Raw genomic sequence first — 18,686 nt, forward strand, 5'->3', positions numbered from 1 at the left:
CTTAGTGCTGTGTGCTAGAAATGGTGGCTTGGAGTCCTTTTATTTTCTTCCGTGTGCTTGGGAGTAGCCTGCAGCGAGTGCCTGCAGCACTGCTTCACCTGATGCTGTGCCACAAGGCCTGTTAGAGACCCGCCATCAGTGTCTCCCAGTGGAGAGAGACTGTGGCGCTTCCTCGCATGCTGCCTTGCTCTCTCCTGCTCCCCGGCCTCTCTCAACCCATCTGCCGCCCCGATGTGACGGTGCTGTTTCACAGCATGGCTGAGCTGGTAGAATATCGCAGCTGCTGATGGAGAGGGTTGTTTGCCCTTGTCCCTGAACCCCAAAGAAGAAAGTGTTCTTAATGTCTTAGTGGAAACAACTCATTCCTTGGATAATTCTTTCAGCTCACTACGGGGATCAGGCATGAGGAGAGGAGGGTGTATGTTGCTAGGAATAAAGTGAGTGAGAAAGCAAGACTGCTTTTTTCTCCTATGTAGCTGGTACCTACATCAGCTTAACTGCATTGTGAAACCACGTTTCTAAACTGAATTTCCTGGGATGTTTCTGCCACTGTTTTCTCTGTAGGGGAGCTGGCACAGTGAGGCTGCTCTGAGTAGGTGGTTGGTGGAGACCTGAGGTAAAGAAGATGGCAGTGGCAAATGGAGTCCTGTTGGAGTGTCCTTCCATGGCTGAGGTTGGAAAGGACCTCTGGAGGCCGTCTGATCCAAGCCCCCTTGCTTAAGCAGGGCTACCTAGAGTAGGTTGCCCAGGATCATGTCCAGATGGCTTTTGAATATCTCCAGGGATGGAGGCTCTACAACTTCTCCAGGCAGTCTGTGCCAGTGCTCAATCACCCCTCACAGTTTTTGGTTTTTTGTTTGTTTGGTAGTGGGTTTTTTTTAAAGTCTTTTCTTGTGCTTTTCAGCTGGTCAGTCCCCCTTTGTGCATGGGGTCATTCCTCCCCAGGGAGGAGAATCGCATCTGATTGTCCTTCTTACTCATTGGTAGTAGTATTGTGTTATGAATGTGCATAGAGGGAATGATTGTACGTTTCTCCCTCCCAGGCTGGAAGCAATAGTTTCCTTTCCAAATACAAGAAAGCACCTGTCCTCGCATTTGAAATGGTAGCCTTGGTAATTTGGTGACAACTGCTGATCGTCTCTATAGCATGTCAAACTAATAAATTACAGTGTAAGGAGACAAAGAATTCTGACATCTTAATTAGCAATAAGAGGCAGCTGAAGAATCTCCCCAGATCTGTGTCTGTCTTTCAGGGATGGTGTCTAACTGAATCGCAGAGGTTTTGAGAGGCAGCATCGTGCTGGTCCTTAGTGAACAGAGGAGAAACCAGAAGAATTTTGAGGGAAAATGGAAACTGTCTGCAGTTGTACAGCCATGCTTTGTATTCTTGTGATCCTTTATGGTGGGGTGGGAAAATTGTTTTAGAGAAATGCATGCTTTTAGCCAATACACTTGACTTTGGCGATAACTTAATTTGCTGTTTACCTGAAAGCTCTTTCTGCTGAAGATGATGTACAAGATGGCAGCTTTGCCTTGCAAATTGGATATTCTCACATGCTAATGGCCATGGCTGAGGGGCACAAATGTTTCTGCAGTGTGCCAGAAGGAAGCGGGAGAGATTGCTCGTGGCTGCATTCATTTCTAGATATTACGATTCATAACTCTTTGCAGTGCCACTTCTACAGAGCTGTGTGCTCAAAAGGAGATGGGGAGCAGGTGCAGAGCCCATGCCTGAGGATACAGCTGGAGTGCTGGAGGAACAGCGTGCTTTGGGAGAAGGAAGGCAGGGTGTGCAGCAGCACAGTTTGTCATCAGGTCTTCAAACCTGTCCGTATCTATCAGAAAGCAAACAATTTGGGATTGAGCACTTCATAAATGGCTAATTGAGGGAGCCGATTTGGAGTTTGGAAAGGAGATGCTCTGGCCCTAGCCCAGAAGAACAAGCATGCTAGAAAAGGTTGTAGAGAAAGTCAGGGTGCTGAACTCCTCAATGTCATCCTTAGCAAAGTAAGGGAAACTTTAGAATCACTAAGAGCAAGGGGAGAGGAAGGAAGCCAAATAAGCAACTTCCAGGAGTGTGGAAAGATGGGCCAAAACACTGGAGTTTCTGTTTGGAGGTAAAAGGAGGCACTTGTGCGTGTGCTCCCTCCCTCAATTTGTTTCAAATGAAGACAGCAAGAAGCTTTGCTTTTCTTCAGGAAAAGCAAATTTGAGGGAAGATAAGGAACCAAGCCCTCCGTGGATCAGAAGTATTCTGAGAGACTTCTTTAATGAAAGAGAGGGAATTCCTTTAATGAAAGACTGGCTGGTAAATGCTATCTCCTTTTGGCAAGGATAATGTGAAGGTGAGGCTTGGGACTCCACACTCTTCTCTCCTAGGAGAAGAGTATTTTAAGCATCTGGGATGTTATGAGGTGAATTACAGCAACAATAGGAACATTCAGTTGCTCAGTATTGGGAGGGATTGCAGAGCATGCAGGAAAATGAAAAAAGAAGTGACATTAAAACATTATTGACTGTGAAACAAAATGAAGTTTCTTATTGTCTGAGAGTGAGTGATTGTGCAGGGAATAACGTTTGACAATTCTAAGAGTGACCCTGGTTGTTGAACATACAGGACCTGAAGACTAAAGAACGATAATAAAAAGAAATACAGAGGCTGCAGGGCATAATGAACTATGACAGAAATTTCCTGCCTAGCTTTGTCGCTTGAACAATTTCATTTCCCCCCCCCTCCTCTTGATAGGTTGGGAACACATACCAGCCAAGGGTTCAGCAATCTGAAATGTGTGTTGATGCTTCATAGCTTTAGTACTAGCACGACAATGCTGAATCTTTTAGAGGTCTGGGAGCAGTACTAGAGGCGTCAGGGTAAATGGTGTGTCCTTACATGTATTTTAAGAGCTAAAAGAACAGAAGAAAAAACACACATAGGAATCTTAGGAGACTTCACTTTTTGTGCAGGTCTACACTAAATCTTTTAGTGGAGTACCTGTGGTTACAGCTTCAAAGTTCAGGCTGGGAAGGCAGTAATGAAGCCATCACTGCTTTTCATTGGAAAATATAAAAGTAGGCATTGCCTTGGGCATTCCAGCAGGCCACTGTAAATGCTGCTGTGTATCGTAGTGCTTAACCAGACCTGGAACCAGCAGTAGTGATATAAGTCACTAGGACACGTATTCAGTGGGCTGTAGGAAAGAAGAAACTCCTGAGGATAAGGCACAAGGAGCAGTGCAAGTTAGAAATAGTGCGTGGGCAAACCAACACTTCTTGCCTGCGTATTCCCAATATAAGTATAATCTGCCAGGGAGCTTCTGCTTGCGTATTTTTCCCATAATGATAAGGATAATGATGGTATGGTATATGAAGAACATGCTAATCTGAGAGATGGAGAAGGGCTGGGAAGATTCTGTCCTGATCTTAGAGGGAGAGATATGGTTGATTATATAGATTCATGGGACAGGCTCTACCTTAAGAATAGAAAAGAGCTTATAGTGCTACTGGAGCTCTCTGCCTTTCTGTAGGGTTAGTCAAAACTTGTATCCCCTTTGGGGAATAGAAGGATTGCAGATTATAAGGGGGGGGTCTTTTTTTTTTTTTCTTTCAGTGTCTCAGTCAAACTGTAATAAGCAATAGGCGTGTAGCACAAAGATATTTGAGTCCCCAACAGTCATTTACCATTACAAATCTGAACGAACAGGACAGTCAGCTCAGTCTTTCTCTCATACATCAGCACATGTTGTTATTCACCTTTTACATCAGGTACACCTTGATCCACCAGCTTCAAAGCCCAAAGTGAAACACTTCAAAGTGAGGTAAGGAGGGTGAGCATCACAAGCTGCCAAGCTCAGGGACCTCTGTGCAGACCGACTGCCTTGCCACCCTCCATCCTTTTGTTCATATGGGATATTGCTGTTTTCTCTGACTACAGGCGCAGCTGGCTGGCTAGCTTCTGGACGCTTGGCTCTGTGACTTTTCAAAGTAAAGCTATACTAAATTAAAGAGTAGTTTGAAACTTTAGTGCAGCCGAGTAACTTTAAATCTACTTTCTGATGGGATGATTGAGAACGATAGAACTGTAAGAGCTGGGAGATCTTGTGTCACGCATCCCCCAGGGCAGGTTCATCTCCACCTATGGTATGTATTCCTGAAGAACGTAAATGTCTGTCAGAGGGAGCTGTAGTGTGGGATACCACAGTCTCACAAAGCAGTCTCTCTGCTGCCTCATTTTTCTTGCTTCTGGGAAGTTAAAAGTATACCTAGCCCCAGAGATTCCAATGTGAATCTCTGCTGTTCAAGTCCTAGCCTATTGTTTCTTGTCTTCTCAGTGTCCAACGTAGATAATGAATTATTCGTTCCTCCTTCCAGCATTTTTAGAAGTTTAAAGGTTGTAGTAACAGAGGTGATCTGTGGCTCAAGAATGTGCCATTCTAAGGCGCTGTTAAAAGTAGCATATTTTAATATGCCTAACTGTAGACACAGAGAAGAAGCAGTTAGAGGAATGTGGTATCCATATAGTATGAGGTTTGCTTATAAAAAAGAAAAAAAAAATCACAAGGGCAGATCACACTTAACACTGTGCAGCTGTAGAATACCAATGCCGTACTGGGGAAAGTAAGGAAGTCATCTGTCAATATAAGGACCAGATCTGAGAAAAACCGAAGGATGAAAAATGGCTCTGATCTTGGCGAGGGGGTTGGATGTCTGACTGGGTGCATAATTATAGCGGAGGTACAAGACCTCTTTTGCAGTCAGAACTTGGGAAGCTAGTCACAGGCCAGAACAATCTATGGTGATTAAAAGAAATGTCACCTCTTTCATATTTATTGAAAACCTTTTTCTTAAAAGACAGTAAACATCTGCTGTGGAAGTGAGCGGCTGTGAGAGCAGCTAGCAGAGATGAGTGAAAGCAGTTGTGTTGGAAGAACAAAGAGCTTCATTGGCGGCTCCTGTCTCGTTTGCCCGTGCTTTGATATTTCCCCACTGATTGTGGTATTTCCATACCAATTATTGTATAAATTGTTCCTGGCTGACCTCTCTACTTAGCCATCCTTAGTTGGCTCAGCAGTGGGAGGAATTTGAATGAGAAATGAATAGCTTTTTTAGTCAGTTCAGGAAGGACAGTCTGTGTGCTGGGAGTGGTGGGATGGTGGCAGGAGTGAAGGAAGAGGATAGGGGACCAGGCACCCTTGGTACCACGATTTAAACATCAAAGCAAAAGGGTGGAGGATGGGGACCGAGCTGTTCTGCAGGTGGCTCCAACCAGCCTTTCAGTACAGTGAACTCTCTTGGCATGACAAAAAAATACATCAAGCAAAATACTGTATTTTCCCAGAATGAGGCTTTACAGTAATAAGGGGAGATACCACATGTTTTCTTCTGATAGCATTGTGGGTTTTTTTCATCTGGCAGCAGGTTGTAGTGTACAGAGATTGTCCCTGCTGTGACTCATTTATGTAAAAATTAAGCTCAAACCTAATTTTTATTTGTGCACATTAACAGGAGACTTCACAGAATAGCAGGTGCATGTTGCTAGAAGATTGTCTCTGTTTTGGTGTTGCCTGTTGGGGCAGGGTCTCCCACAGACATTATGTTAGCCTTCAGCTGATGAAAAATAAGACAGCCGCTTAGGGAAGTGTTCTTAGTGGCTGGACAATGGTGAGCTTGGAAGAGCCTTCTTGAAACGAAACACTGTTTTGTGGATATCAGTCCCTGCTTTTTCTCTGGACTCCACAGCAGGGCTAAGTAAGGGGCTGGTCTTGGCAAGAGCCATCTGCGTCCTCCCCGGAGGACAGAAGGGATAGAGAATGGGCCATCCCCTGGGAAGCATCATGCCTATGGGAGACTGAGAAATTAATCTGAATTAAGACAGAATATGAGCTTGGAGGGTGTTAACTGTCCATGAGCAACTCGCTGGAAGCAAAGGCCTGTGCAGGGCATGGTGCTCCTGTTTTGGGATAGAGGAATGGAAGCACTGAGGAGAAGCAAGTTGCAGAGGAGCCCCGCTTGCTGAGCTACAATTAACCATGTGTGCCCTGTTACTTTGTCAAGGTGGGTAATGCACAAACTGCTGCAGCTCAAAGGCTGCTGCTGCTGCCTGCCCTGCTGTTCCCTGTGGCCTGCTGCCCGGAGCTGCAGGCTGTGGCATCGGTTCAGGGTGCTGCATTCCCTGTTTGTGGCGGGCTATGAGTGTATGGGAGGTAGGGGCAAGCAACAAATTAACAATGCTTCTAATAAAGTAACAGTGCCCTTGGACTGGATGAAAACACTCTTTCCTTGTTTTGGGCACTGTTCCTTTCCTCGCCCCGCAGTCGGAGCAGGGTGCAGGCATGCCTGCCACCTCCTGTGGCGTTGAGCTGGGGCTGAAGATGCCAAGCGCAGCCGGAGGAAAGAGTCTGCTGGCACTCGCCTCACCTCAAACTGCCCCATGCCATGCATTGAAGAGCAAGGACCAGCCGGGTGGCAAGCCTGGGCTCCTGTGCCGCTCTCGCCTGAGCGAGCCCCAGACCTGCGGGAGGGCAGCAGTTGCCACAGCCTCTGATGCACTTGGTGCTTGCACCTGCTCTTGGGTCGTGCGTGCCCAGAGCATCTCTCAAGCTAGGAAGTAGACGCTTTAGCATAACTGGTCTTTAGCACTTGTGTCTGAATTGTCTTCATTACTGGGGACTTTCTGCCAGGTCCTGTGGTCTGCTGCAGATGCTAATTTGTCATAGCCAAATAGAATTTATGCACGCTCCCCTTCCCCTCGCTGCACATGGGCACAGGCTCCTGCTTCAGCTCCAAGGGTGGTTTGGGGGAACCAGTTCAGCTGGCCACGTTCAGAGCCGAGATAGCCACACTTCTAGAGAAGAAGCTGAAATGATGCCTTTTTTAGCTTCTGTTCTAGTATAGCCAATGCATAGTCTGCAGACCAGATGTGACCCATATGGCTGAAGAGTATAGCCCGCAATGACACAGGTTGTGAAGGGGCATGAAGACAGCTGTACCAGTTCAGACTAAGGGTCCTCCACCTCGCTGAGTATCACATCTCAAAAACCTGTAGGTAGTCAGCTATGCAATTGTAGTTTGGTTTGGGAGCCTCCCAAACCTGATGTGATCTACCTATTTAGTAGTACTCTCTCAAGTCCTTGTCCTACCCACATTTCAGCCCATCTAAACTTTCCATATCCACAGCAGCCCTCGGCAAGGATGTCCATAGGTCTGCTATGTGCAGCTGCAAGATCTGCCTTCCCTGTTATAAAACTGGATCTGACCAATTTTGGCTGATGGCCCTTGGTTTTTAAACTGGAAGAGATAGTAAATGGTCAATTCTTGACCATCTTCTTCATGGCATGCATGCTTGTATAGACTTTTACTAGATGCTCTTAAAGCCGCCTTTTTTCCAGGCCAGAGTCCTCACCTGCTCCATTATTTCTTACGCAGAAGCCATTCCCTAGTATTTATTGTTGTTGCTCTTCTCTGACACCTTTTGAGGAGCACTTATAAATTGAATAGCAACAACAAAAATACCCAAACGTGCACTGTGAATTTGTGCAAGGGATGGGGAGAGGAGGAAGAGAGATAGGGATCTCTTTGGAAATGTTTTCTGTCTAATAATTGTAGTCAAAGGCACAAAGTAATTTTTAAAGGAAATTTAGGATTAGCATTATCAGTTATTGACAAATGTCCTTCCCTTAGAAGCTCTAAAACAACAACTGCTGTAAAGCTGCAGGGCTAGAAACATCCCCTCAAGCTACATAATCCATTTGGTGTTCAGTACTGTCCACTTCTAGAAGATATAGAAAATATAGGGACTTTTTTTTTTTTACTTGCTCTCTAATGATTAGAGGCCCATGATAATACTCCTTCTAAGAGCTCAAGTTTCTCTTTTCAATTAAAGGTCTACTGGCAGTGATTATTGATATCTAAGATACCTTGATGTAACTTGCTGTGGTAGCTTTGGGTGTGGTGCAAGCATAACCCACATTCCCAGAGATAAGGAGAGTCTTTGTGCAAGAGGTTCCTCGTCATTCTGTCCCTAATTTTTATTTATTTTATTTTATTTATTCTGTTGGTTCTGTCAATGCTGTGGCAGAGTTTCTGTGTGCACAGCCATCCTTTCTTTCATTACACTCATCTGTCGCTTATGATACGCCTTGAATCATTGTTCTCGGATACAATTTTGCACGCATGTTCTTCTGAAAGGGACCTGAAGGTCCACCTCCTTCCCAAAGAATAAGTGTTTGGCACTTTCTGAAATAAGGCATCTTCAAAGTATTTCAAAGCAGGCACCTGAAATGGCTGGTTGTGCCTGGAAAACCGGAGCTCTGCGTGTCTCCCTGTGGAACAGTCAGATCTTGCCCTAGTCAGCTGACGTTGCTCTGAGGGTGCAGATTTTGCAAAGACAAAACTTATTCAGAAGCTGAGCTACAGCACTTCTGGGTGAGATGCCTGGCTGGCAGGGATGCTCGATGCTCCTTTCTTACCTGTAGATTGAACAGAGAGGGATTGAAGTCCTGGCTGTGATACGACAAGGAAGATGTGAATGGCCGGGCCACTCTGAGGTTGCATTTCTCCCTTGCCTTTCAGAGCTGCTTCTCATGACGCTGGCTGTGGCCCTGGAGCCCGCTGAGCAGGCTGGCGTAGGGGAGGTGCAGGCACCGGGCATCTGCTGGTGCCTGGGTCCCATGGAGTCTCCTTGCTGCGTGACCTTGAGTCTAATTGCCTGGCTGCACCATCCCCTCTTGCTGTTGCCTCTTCCTCTTTCCCCCACACACCTCCTGTCTCCCAAACGGGGCCTGGGAGATGGGTAAGCCAGCAGAAGTGTTGAGAGCTGCCTGGCTGTTGTTTGGCTTGGTCTTAGCTCAAAAGGCCGGCAACAATAGCCCTCATCTGTAGGGGATAAGGATCAGGGAATGCTTCCTCCTTATCACAGAGGATTTGCTGCCTTTTGGAAAAAAACAGATGCACAAACCTATAATTTCTTATTAATTTTAAAGTAGCTCTTGGCTTGCTACCTCCTCCATATCAGCCCTTGCATTGTCAGTAAATTATATTGGATTTGCAATTAAAAGCCAGCTGTGCCAGTGAAGTACCAGCCAAATGCCACCGTAACTGTCTCCTGGGCGTCCTAGGGGAGGTGTGGAGCACACAACTCCTCCTCCAGTGAGCTCTTCTCTCACTTCAAGAGGGAAAGATAAGAGTTTAAAATGGGATCTCGGGCGCATTATTTTTGTTAATCAGAACGCTTGCTCGCTAAGAAGTGCAGTTCTTTTCTTGATACTGCATGTTCGTGGATACAGCAATTCCCAGAGCTTGAAAACTGCCAAACACCCTTCGCTGTGCACAAAGTTAACTGTTTGAGGAGAAAATGTGTAGTGGTAGATGTCTGTCTCAGGCTGATTGTTTTTCTCCTTCCCTTCCCCAGTTTAAAATGATTCACTGGAGAAGTATTTTTGCTTCTGCTGTGTGGGGTTGGTTTTTTTTTTTTTAAGTGTTGAAAAGCATTTGTGCCCATCTGTGTTGGAGCAGGAGTTTGCGGCCAGGCAGGGGGAAGAGCACTGTGGACGTGCCGCTCCCTGCCCTGCTGGAGATCCACCCCATTCTACCAACTGCTGAGCCTTTGTGTCTCACCTCTCACAGGCTGAACTGCAACGTGCTGCAAGTTATAGCAAAACCCCTGCTGTATCGTCTTCCTTCCATGCTGGAGCTGGCCAGGGCTTTTTCTGCACCGGCTTCTTCTGTCCCTCAGCTGCTTGGGCTCCCCGAGCCAGAAGGGGAAGCAAGGAGCTCTTCAGCTCATACCTCTCTCGCTTTTGGCTGGATCAGGAAGGTGCAGCAGTCCAGCGCAAGAGGAGATAGGAGAGGAGGAATGTAGAAAGTGGATCTCTCCCAAATCTGGAGCATGACTCCAGGTTGTAGGGTTACAGGCAAGGTCCCAGAAACCACTGGCAAGGGAAGAAGGAAGCCCACGTTAGTGCTGGCCGTGAGGGTGGTAGATTTTTGACATCTACCAAAAGACTTCATGCATCAGGGTGCACAGATGTGTGCTGTGAGTCCCCAAGGTTGTGATCTTGCCAGTGAGCTTTGGAAGGGCCTATATGTGTGTCTGATAAAATAATGTTTTTCAACTGGATAGTTGGAAAGCTTCTCAAAGAATTCCTGTGTAAAAAACAAACAACCAGCACTGCATTAAAAGCCTGCAAAACAAGGTTGTACGCTCAGCTGAGAAATATCTGAAAGAGTGTTGTGGGTGCAACTTTTAATTCTTACTGCTTTGTGTTTGCCTCGTGGCGCAATTTTAATTGTCGTTGCGTGCAGGGTATCTGTATGCTGTAGCAAGGCTACATGTGCATGCAAAAATTCTATTATGAGCTGTCTTCAGGTGTGCAATAAAGATCTTACCCTTCCTGCTGCTTTAAAAACAGTTCACTTCAAAGGCTGTAGTATTAGCTTTGTCCTTTGGCCTTTACGGGGTGAGAGAAGAGGCTGTCTGCACCTTAGATGTGTTAGCTGTCTCTAGCGGTGTCTTTCCCCAGCTTGAAGAGATTGGTACAGCAAACAGTGGGGGAGCGTTTGCCTCTGTTGTTCCTCTACCTGTTCATTTCGAATGTGCTAGCTTTCCCCGTCCTCCCCTTAAATCACATTATTTCATAAAGAGTAGAAAGAAACGTAATTTGGAGCAGCAGCGAGCTGAGCCCAAGTTAATAGTTTGAATTGCACTCCATCTGTTCAGCTGTGTGGCCTGATGGATGTGCTGAACCTATTTTTCACATTTTGTTTTAAGCTGGTAAGAACCATCTCTTCTGGCTCTGGTCCAGGCTGGCTGTGGAGAAAAACTTCGTATCTGGACATCCATGTCCAGAGGGCGGGATTGAGTCAGTAATCCCCAGATGCCAGGCTACCTCTTCCACCTGCAAGCTGCCAGTTTTTGAAAGGTTAAATTCTTCTATGGACTTGAATGTTGTTGTTGAAAATTGGGGGGGAGACACCCCAACGTGCATGCACACACAGAGGATGAAATTTGCAAACATGATTACGCAGGACCCCCTTTAAATCAGCTTATTGCTGTTTTATGATGGCAAGCAAGCAGTCGCAGAAGTCAGGGTGATTGGCCTCGCCATGTGCGCATGCTGCTGGTAACTCAATAACCGATGAACACCCACCGTGGTCTCCAGACCTCGAGTCTTTGATGTAGCAACAAACAAGATAGATTGCTGTAATTTATCTGGCCCCTGGAGGGCTGTGCTGGTAATGTGCCATGAGCCCAAGGGCCAGCCATCCATAATCTGTGTAAAAATACAGCAGATCGCAGTCGCCGTGCTGCAGGATTGTCTTTGTTCCGTGCCGCAAGAGTTTGCGTGTGTACAATGCACAGTGCTGGGTCTCGATTTCCAGCAGCCAGGGGCGGTAAGTCTTAGTGTAATATGCCCGCTCCCTCCATTAACTTTAATTGTTTTTGTTATGTACTAAATATACTCCTTTCAAATAGACTTGGAAAGGCAGTGCTGGAAACGTGGTACTTCCCTGTATGCTTTTACAGGCACAACAGAGACACTGGAGAAGGCGTGCTGGGTTTGGGGGGAAAAACAATGGGATTTGGTACCTGCCAAAGCCTGCGGCGAGTTTGCTGATGGAGGACAGGTGTTTGTGCCGTTGCTGTTGGGTGGCCCGGAAACCCAAGGAGACAGAGTGTAGCCTGCTGGCTTGCACATGGGCCTCTCTCCTGGTGGAAGGCGGTCTCGGTTGGGCTGTGCCAGGAAAACGGGGAGTCACTGCTGAACCGGGGAGCCCCACCAGTGGCACCGGTGTGCTGCAGAGTGGCCACATGCCACCTAGCGCCCTCCAGCCCTGGGATCACAGGGTGATGGGGTTGGAAAATAAGAGTAGTGCTGAAAACAAAGCCCTGTCAGCTTGAGTTTCTGGTTTGTTGCCATGCAGGGCAGTACCTTTTTGTGCCTGGATTCTTATCGCTACCAAAGAAGGGTTTTATGTTATCTCAACACTGCTTTTTTCATGGGACATTTAAAAAAAAACCCTTCCTTTGAGTCAGCAAGAAAGCCGCAATGTGGCGGGGGCGGGGGTGCTGTGCCAGAGCCCAATGTGCCAGCTTTAAAATGGGATGTGAGGGCTTGCCTTGCCTAGCACGGCCACGGAAGGGGTAGGACGGGTACATCTGGGGGGAGGCGTGGGGGCTGCCTGCCGAGAAGTAACGCTGGACTCCTCTCCTCCTGCAGGCATGGCCTTGGCCCAGCGGCAAGTGGCGGTGCAGGAAGGGCCCCTCTACCGCACGGAGGGGTCCCACGTCACGCTGTGGTGCAAGGTGAGCGGCTACCAGGGCCCAGCAGAGCAGAACTTCCAGTGGTCCATCTACCTGCCTTCGGCCCCTGAGCGGGAGGTGCAGATCGTCAGCACCGTCGACCCCTCCTTCCCCTACGCCATCTACACCCAGCGCGTGCACAGCCGGGGGATCTACGTGGAGCGGGTGCAGGGGGATGCTGTCCTACTGCACATCACTGAGCTGCAGGACCGGGACGCCGGGGAATACGAGTGCCACACGCCCAACACCGACGAGAGGTACTTTGGGAGTTATAGCGCCAAGATGAACCTTGTGGGTAAGCTGTTCTGCTGACGTTGTGGCTGGGGCAACGGGGCATCTTCCAGGTGGTGTGCGGCAGAAACCTATGAGCCGCCCGTGTGCGATGTAATCCACATAAGCTGTCAGAAAAAACACCAGTGAGGAAGAATAGGAGCAGAGAGCAGGCGGCACAGTGGTATGAATTGCAGGAAACCATGGTATAGAGATGTAGGAGATACTAAGATTTCTTTAGTAATAAGGCCCTTGTAAAGAAGAGACACCAGGCAGCATCACTAAGGAGAGGAATGTGTGAAGCTGTGGCTGAAAGCAAGAGGGACGTGGAACTGATTTACACAGAGAGAGATGGGTAGGGAGGCTGCTCCAGATGGCACAAGCTACAAAGGAGAGAGCTGTGTGCCAAAGGTGGTGAAATGGTGGAGTGGGGAAGGGAGGAGTGATAACGAGCGGCACGTAGAGGGAATTGGAGGGACGAGGGACGGTCATCTTCAGGCTTTTAACAGAGGGCAGTGCTGAATGCATCCTGAAACCAGCACACCAATCAAATTGAGCTGTCTTTAGATGAATGTGAGGGGGTTGGTTTGGGTCTTTTTTTTTTGTCTGTGTTAGAAAAATCGAAACCAGGTTCTTTAAAATCTGGAGTATTTCCACAGCACCTCTCTGACTAGTTGATTTGAGCCTTTCAAGCTTCAGCTTGTTTTCTGTATCTCAAAATGGGATTGGATTTGAAGTCTCTAACTCGGCTAAAGGTGTTCAAATTGCTTCCATCAAACTCTTTGGCTGAAAGACTCCTAAAAGAGCTCCTCTGCAGCAGACACCCCTCCAGCAAATTTAAGCCCATGGTCAGCAGGCTTGCTTTCCTTAGGAGACATTTGTGAGCCTGCAGGTCTCAGGTTTGGAAACCACTTTGGCATTTTCCAGACATGCTAGCTGGTCAGGGTATTGCTGGTTCAGGCTGTGTTGACACAGGAAACATGTTGTGAAAGGAGCCGAGGTGTGAATTTGAATCACAATAGCCCTCCTTTGGGTTGTGCTCCTTGCCTTCTGCCTGTGTGCACCTTGGCTCCTTCCCTTTGGAGGTGCCAGCCCAGCTGCTCTCCCAGGTGAAGACCCACAGCTTGGGTAGAGGCACTTACTTAGTTTATGTGCCTGCTTTCCAATCTGATGTTTACGAGCAGTCAGAAGGTAAACTCCTGAATACTGTTCGTTTTTTTTTTTTTTTTTTCTCTGTAGTTCCATGATTTGCTTCAGGTGTCCAGGTTTGTGGTTTCCCCTTTAGTTTACACAAGTCTGAGTCAGCGCTGCCACTGTAAAGTCACCTCAGGGAGTGAAACCCATTGAAAACCAACACCTGGTTAAAAAAAAAAAAAGTGCTTGGGGCAGGGTGGGATTGTGGCAGTCAGGGTTTGCAACTGGATTCTTCTGCCAGGGAGCTGCGCCTCGTGGAAACCAGCCCCTGAGCTGGTGGTGTTCCTTACAGGAGCGCTGTTAGAGCAAGTGAGAGTACCTGCATTAGCTGCTGGCATGGTGCGCGGTGCGGGAAGGGGTGTGGGCGAGTGCAGCCAGAGTGTCTGATGGCTGGGCAGCGGGAAGCTCCCCCGCCGCTCTGCCTGGGGGCTGGGGAGCCAGTGCCCTCCTGGTTTTAACTGTAGCTCTGCAGCCGCTTCAGTGGACAGCCCAGGGCTTGCTGGGTTGGTATGCTTTTGCTCTGTCCTACCCTTGCCACAGGTACAAGGCATGTCAGATTTGGGACTCTTCATGGGTGTCTGCATAGTACTTTGAGGACATTGGCTTCAGGGCTTACGTGTGTCGGGGATGCTCAAGAAAATTGACCTAAAGTAACTTTTAGTGGATTAGTTAAATCGCATTATGCCCCTTCATGGATGCTCATGCTCAGAATATGTGGCCCTGCTTTGGTTAAGCTTAATTCATTTCCGAAAATTCAGTTCAAAAGTGAGTTAGGGTCACTTGTGTTTTGAATATGTGTGTCTGCATGGATGTCCTCTGTCATTTAACCAAACTCTGAAACTGAATTTTCCAGAGTGCCCTCTGTGATGACCTACAGAGAGCTTCCCCTTTGGCTTCCATTCATGTGAAGCGGTGCTGACTTCAGCACTGTTGGACCCTGAAGTCCTGCTCGGGAAGCAGGCTCCTCTCTGCAGGGCTGGGCAGACCATGTGCCCTTTTTTGACCCTGTCATTTTAGCTCTCAGCTACAGGTTGTGGGTTTGCAGGCCAGCTTTGTTGCTGCAGACAGTATGCAAGAAGAGGTACATGAGAGCTAAATGAGAGTTATTGTTCTCATTTTCTCAGAAACAGAACCAAACTTTTTTTTTTCTTTCATCCAGTTATGAATTTTTAATTGACTCATTAGATTGCGTGGCTCTTTTTGGCAGCAGCAAAGCCTGGAGGGAGACAGGTTTGTTAGCATCTCTATTCTCTCCATTTATGTGTGAAATGGATGGGTTTGGAGCACTGTTGATTTTAGACTTGCTGCTCTGGGAGCTTGGAGTTGTTGTGCTTTGTGGTTTGAGGTGAGAGCTAAAGGAAGAGTTTCTCCCCTTTTCACCCGGGTGATACAGCCCTGTGATGGGGGAGCTGGGAGTTTTGGAGGAGCTGGACAATGGTGCAGCAGCACATGGGGCTGCTGTCTGTACCGAGACATCTCAGCTTGCAGCAGAGCAGCTGGGATGTGTCTTTGCTCCTGCCATCTGAGCAGCATTGAGGGCTATGTATCCAAGGCTCTGTAACTCCTAAAAAATAGTCTTGTCAGCCTCAAAGACATGCTGATCAGGCTTGAAAGTACACTTCTACCCACCTCAGGAACAGCAAGCATGGATGGTTGTCCCTTTCCCATTTTGGTATCTCCACTTATGGTTCCTTTTCATTCACTGGGATCTTGGCCAGGATCTAGTACCACTCTGTGGACCTGATGTCTGGCCTGGAGTAAGAAGTGCTCCCCAGGCACTTTGTGGGGACTCTTGTATTCACTGATCTGAATTTAGGCATGCAGTGCAAGCAGTAATCTCACTGAAGCTAGGAATGAGGCCAGTAATGTGGTTCAAGGGCCTTCTGCCATGGGGAAATGTGTGTCAAGGCTTAATGTTTTTCACCAGTCTTCAGTTGCTTCAAAAATAAGTCTGTCTTTTTGTATCTTGCTACCTCTCTTCTCATCTCCTCCTGAACTACATCAGTGAGAAGGAGGAGTTAGACCTGGGATGCGAGATGTGATAGCAGGAAGATTTTAGGACATCTCAGACTGAGTTGCAGGTGCTGAGGGAGGCAGCAAAAAAATATGGGTGCAGCTGTTGATGTGGTGGAACCATGGCCTTGTGATTGATTTATGAGAAAGCATTAGCCCACATACAAAGTCTGCAACTCCATTGTTTGCCTTCAGAGTTCAGTTCCCTGAGGCTGACACAAAATTGCTGAGGCAAGTTCACGCTCTTTTACCCAGGGTGGGGGGGAAAGATTTTTAGATGATCACACAACTGGCCTCCCACTCATCCAACACCAGGCGTGTTGCCTAGGGTAGATTTTGAGGCAGTATCTGCAGTCAGAGAACAGAAAGGGACAAATCTGGATAGCAACCCCTCTTTGTTTAAATTAAGCATATCCTTTTCTAAATTGACTAAAGGGAGCCTGGATGTTAGACTTGGGTTATGCAGCTAGTGTTGAGTGAAATGAATTCTTCCAGTAGTGGCCAAAGACTTGGCTGCTTTTGGAAGCTTCCCCCACGGGGCTCCTAAGTGACTGATGGAAATTTTGGCTTCGTGGTTAAATTGGGAAGACACTCGGGCATATTGAAGAGGGGAGTTACAAAACTGGATCAATTAAAAGCAGAATCTGGGAACCGTGCACACCTGACTGGTGATTGTGTCAGGGTCCTGGCCTGCTTGTTGCTGGCTGTGAGAAGTACGTGGGCTGCTCCTTTGCTTTTTGCAGAAGTTAAGGATGGCAAGGAATTTGCAGGTGAAGGAAAGAAGCATCCCAGTAACATGGCATCACCACTGGTAGGACAGCAGTATTTTCCAGATTGTCATTAGAATTATCCCTTGTCTTAATAACTCTTGAAATATGGGCAGAAGAGGAGGTTTATATGCAATAATTTAGGTGGTGAAACTGCCGGGGTGCTGTGCAAACTGAGATGCTGATTTGTGCTTCTCATCTTACGTTGATGGGTAAATAAACTTGTGTTTTGCTGTGGGGTTGAGGTGAGTATATGGCAGTTATTTCAGAGTGTGTGAGTCACTGCAAATTTGTATTCCACTATATCTCTGCAATGAGTTGTTTGTGTGCCTGTACACTTACTTAGATAACAGCGAAGAGGCCCAGGTCTAACCTCTTCAGAAGCTTCAGACTTTTATCTTGGTGGTTTTTTATCTGTGCTCCCAAAAACATTGAGCTCTTTCTCAGAGTAAGTGATTTGAGGGAAGAAATCAAGCTTTGAGGTTTTTCTTAAACAGGTAGTAACAGAGTGGGAGAAAGGGTTTCAAAGCCCTTGAGGAGGTGGCGGCTCTTGTACTCTTTATTTTGGGGGAAGCAGCTGAACAGCATCAATCCTAAACAAGTCAAAGCAAAAAAAATGAAAGGGGTTGGGATGGGGGAGAGACCACAACCTCCACAGTACCACAGAGGGGGAAGGAGTAATTGCAGTGCAGACTTGAGAAACAAGCAGCATTCAGGCACAGCTGTCTCGGTGGCGGGCAGGAGCTGCTGTGGAGCTGGAAGTGCCTGCAGGGATAGTCACTGACGTCTCCTTCCTGCCAGGCGTAGGTAAAATAGGAGCAGAGAGGATTCGCACTAGCTAGGTGCTATTCAGTGGCTCCCCTGTCCACCCTCTCAGCCCAGCCACACTTCTGCTCTCTGCTATTTCTCACTGGTCTCACCCTGCCCAGGTGGGCTGGTGCCTTGATCTCTGCCCTGTTCCCCTGGGTTCTGCCTGGCTGCAGCAGCTCCTGGGTGCTGGGTGTGGGTTTTTTTGGCTGGCAGCCCCATTGTGGCGAAGTTTTAGCATCATGCCAGGGTTGGGAGCGATGGTGGGCAATGGCACTGGTGGGATGAAGAGCCAGCTGCCTCTCTGTCTGAGGTCAGTGCTGGCTGCGGCTGTGCTCGGTGGGATCTCATCTCCAAATGCTGAGCTGCCCGAGTCACTTGCAGCTCTCTGCAGACCAGACCTCAGTGCACGGGTACTGTGACCATGCCTTTAGGATCGTGTCTTATGGGGGTCTTCTGTGCCCTTGAGCTGTGGCATGTAACTGTGTGGCCGGCTGCAAGTCCATGGCTGGGACGGGAAGGATAGCTAAGAGGCTTTGGTGGCACGGGAGGTGGAAGAAAGATTTATGCAGGCCAGACACTTAGCTCAGGAAGGGAAGGAGCTGAATGTGTCTCAGACGAGCGTTCAAGAGAAGAAAGCAGGTCTTTTTGTTGAACTTGCAATGAAAAATCTCCAGAATCTCTCTGTGGAGAGCTATAGGGTATATAGTAGGCAAAAAAGAAAAAAAATGAACTTTTATTAGCCCACACCAGCTGCTGCTGCTTGTTGCCAGCAGCTTCCCTCCTTCTTCGTCAAGTGCTGCCATACGCGATCTGTCTGCACGCAGAGCAGAGGGAGAAAGTCATGTTGCAGGTTTGACATGTTTGGGAGAGCACCGTCTGCTCCTTGGAACCTGGGGGGACTCAGAGCGAGAGCAGTCACTTCTGCTCATGTAGGGCGTGTGGACCTCGGTGGACACTAGTGTATTCCAGTCGTCAACTGGGCTGAAGGTGGCTTTGCTTGAGGGAGGTGTCAGAGAGAGATGGCAATCTTGCAGACAAGGATCTACTGGTTATGATAGAAGTCTTTGGGGGCTCTTCTTTCTGTGCTGTCTTTTTCGTCGTCTTTTTCTCCTGAGAGACAGGGGAAAGTGTTTATCACCGTACATGAGCAAGCAGCTTGTGTCCTGGGGAGGCCAGGCTTTTCGCAGATGAGCAACAACAGGCAACAATCAAAACAAGTGGTTCATACTGCCCCGAGAGGTTGCACAGGCCTCATCTCTGGAGGATTTCAAGACCCAACAGGATCAAGCTCTGAGCAGCCTGATCTGACCTTATAGCTGACCCTGCTTGACCCT

General features: G+C 47.8%; 1 protein-coding gene across 2 annotated transcripts in view; it reads left to right on the forward strand.

The window, feature by feature from the left end:
* The window catches only part of IGSF3 (immunoglobulin superfamily member 3), a 100,892-nt gene that overhangs the window by 16,594 nt on the left and 65,612 nt on the right, over positions 1–18,686 (forward strand). For both annotated transcript variants that reach the window (XM_054819675.1, XM_054819684.1), the window contains exon 2: positions 12,216–12,593. In XM_054819675.1, coding sequence (XP_054675650.1) covers positions 12,216–12,593 — 378 coding nt within the window. The remainder of the gene's footprint in view (positions 1–12,215; positions 12,594–18,686) is intronic.

Source organism: Grus americana, chromosome 1 (assembly GCF_028858705.1).
Source record: "Grus americana isolate bGruAme1 chromosome 1, bGruAme1.mat, whole genome shotgun sequence".
NCBI classification, from domain to species: Eukaryota; Metazoa; Chordata; class Aves; order Gruiformes; family Gruidae; genus Grus; species Grus americana.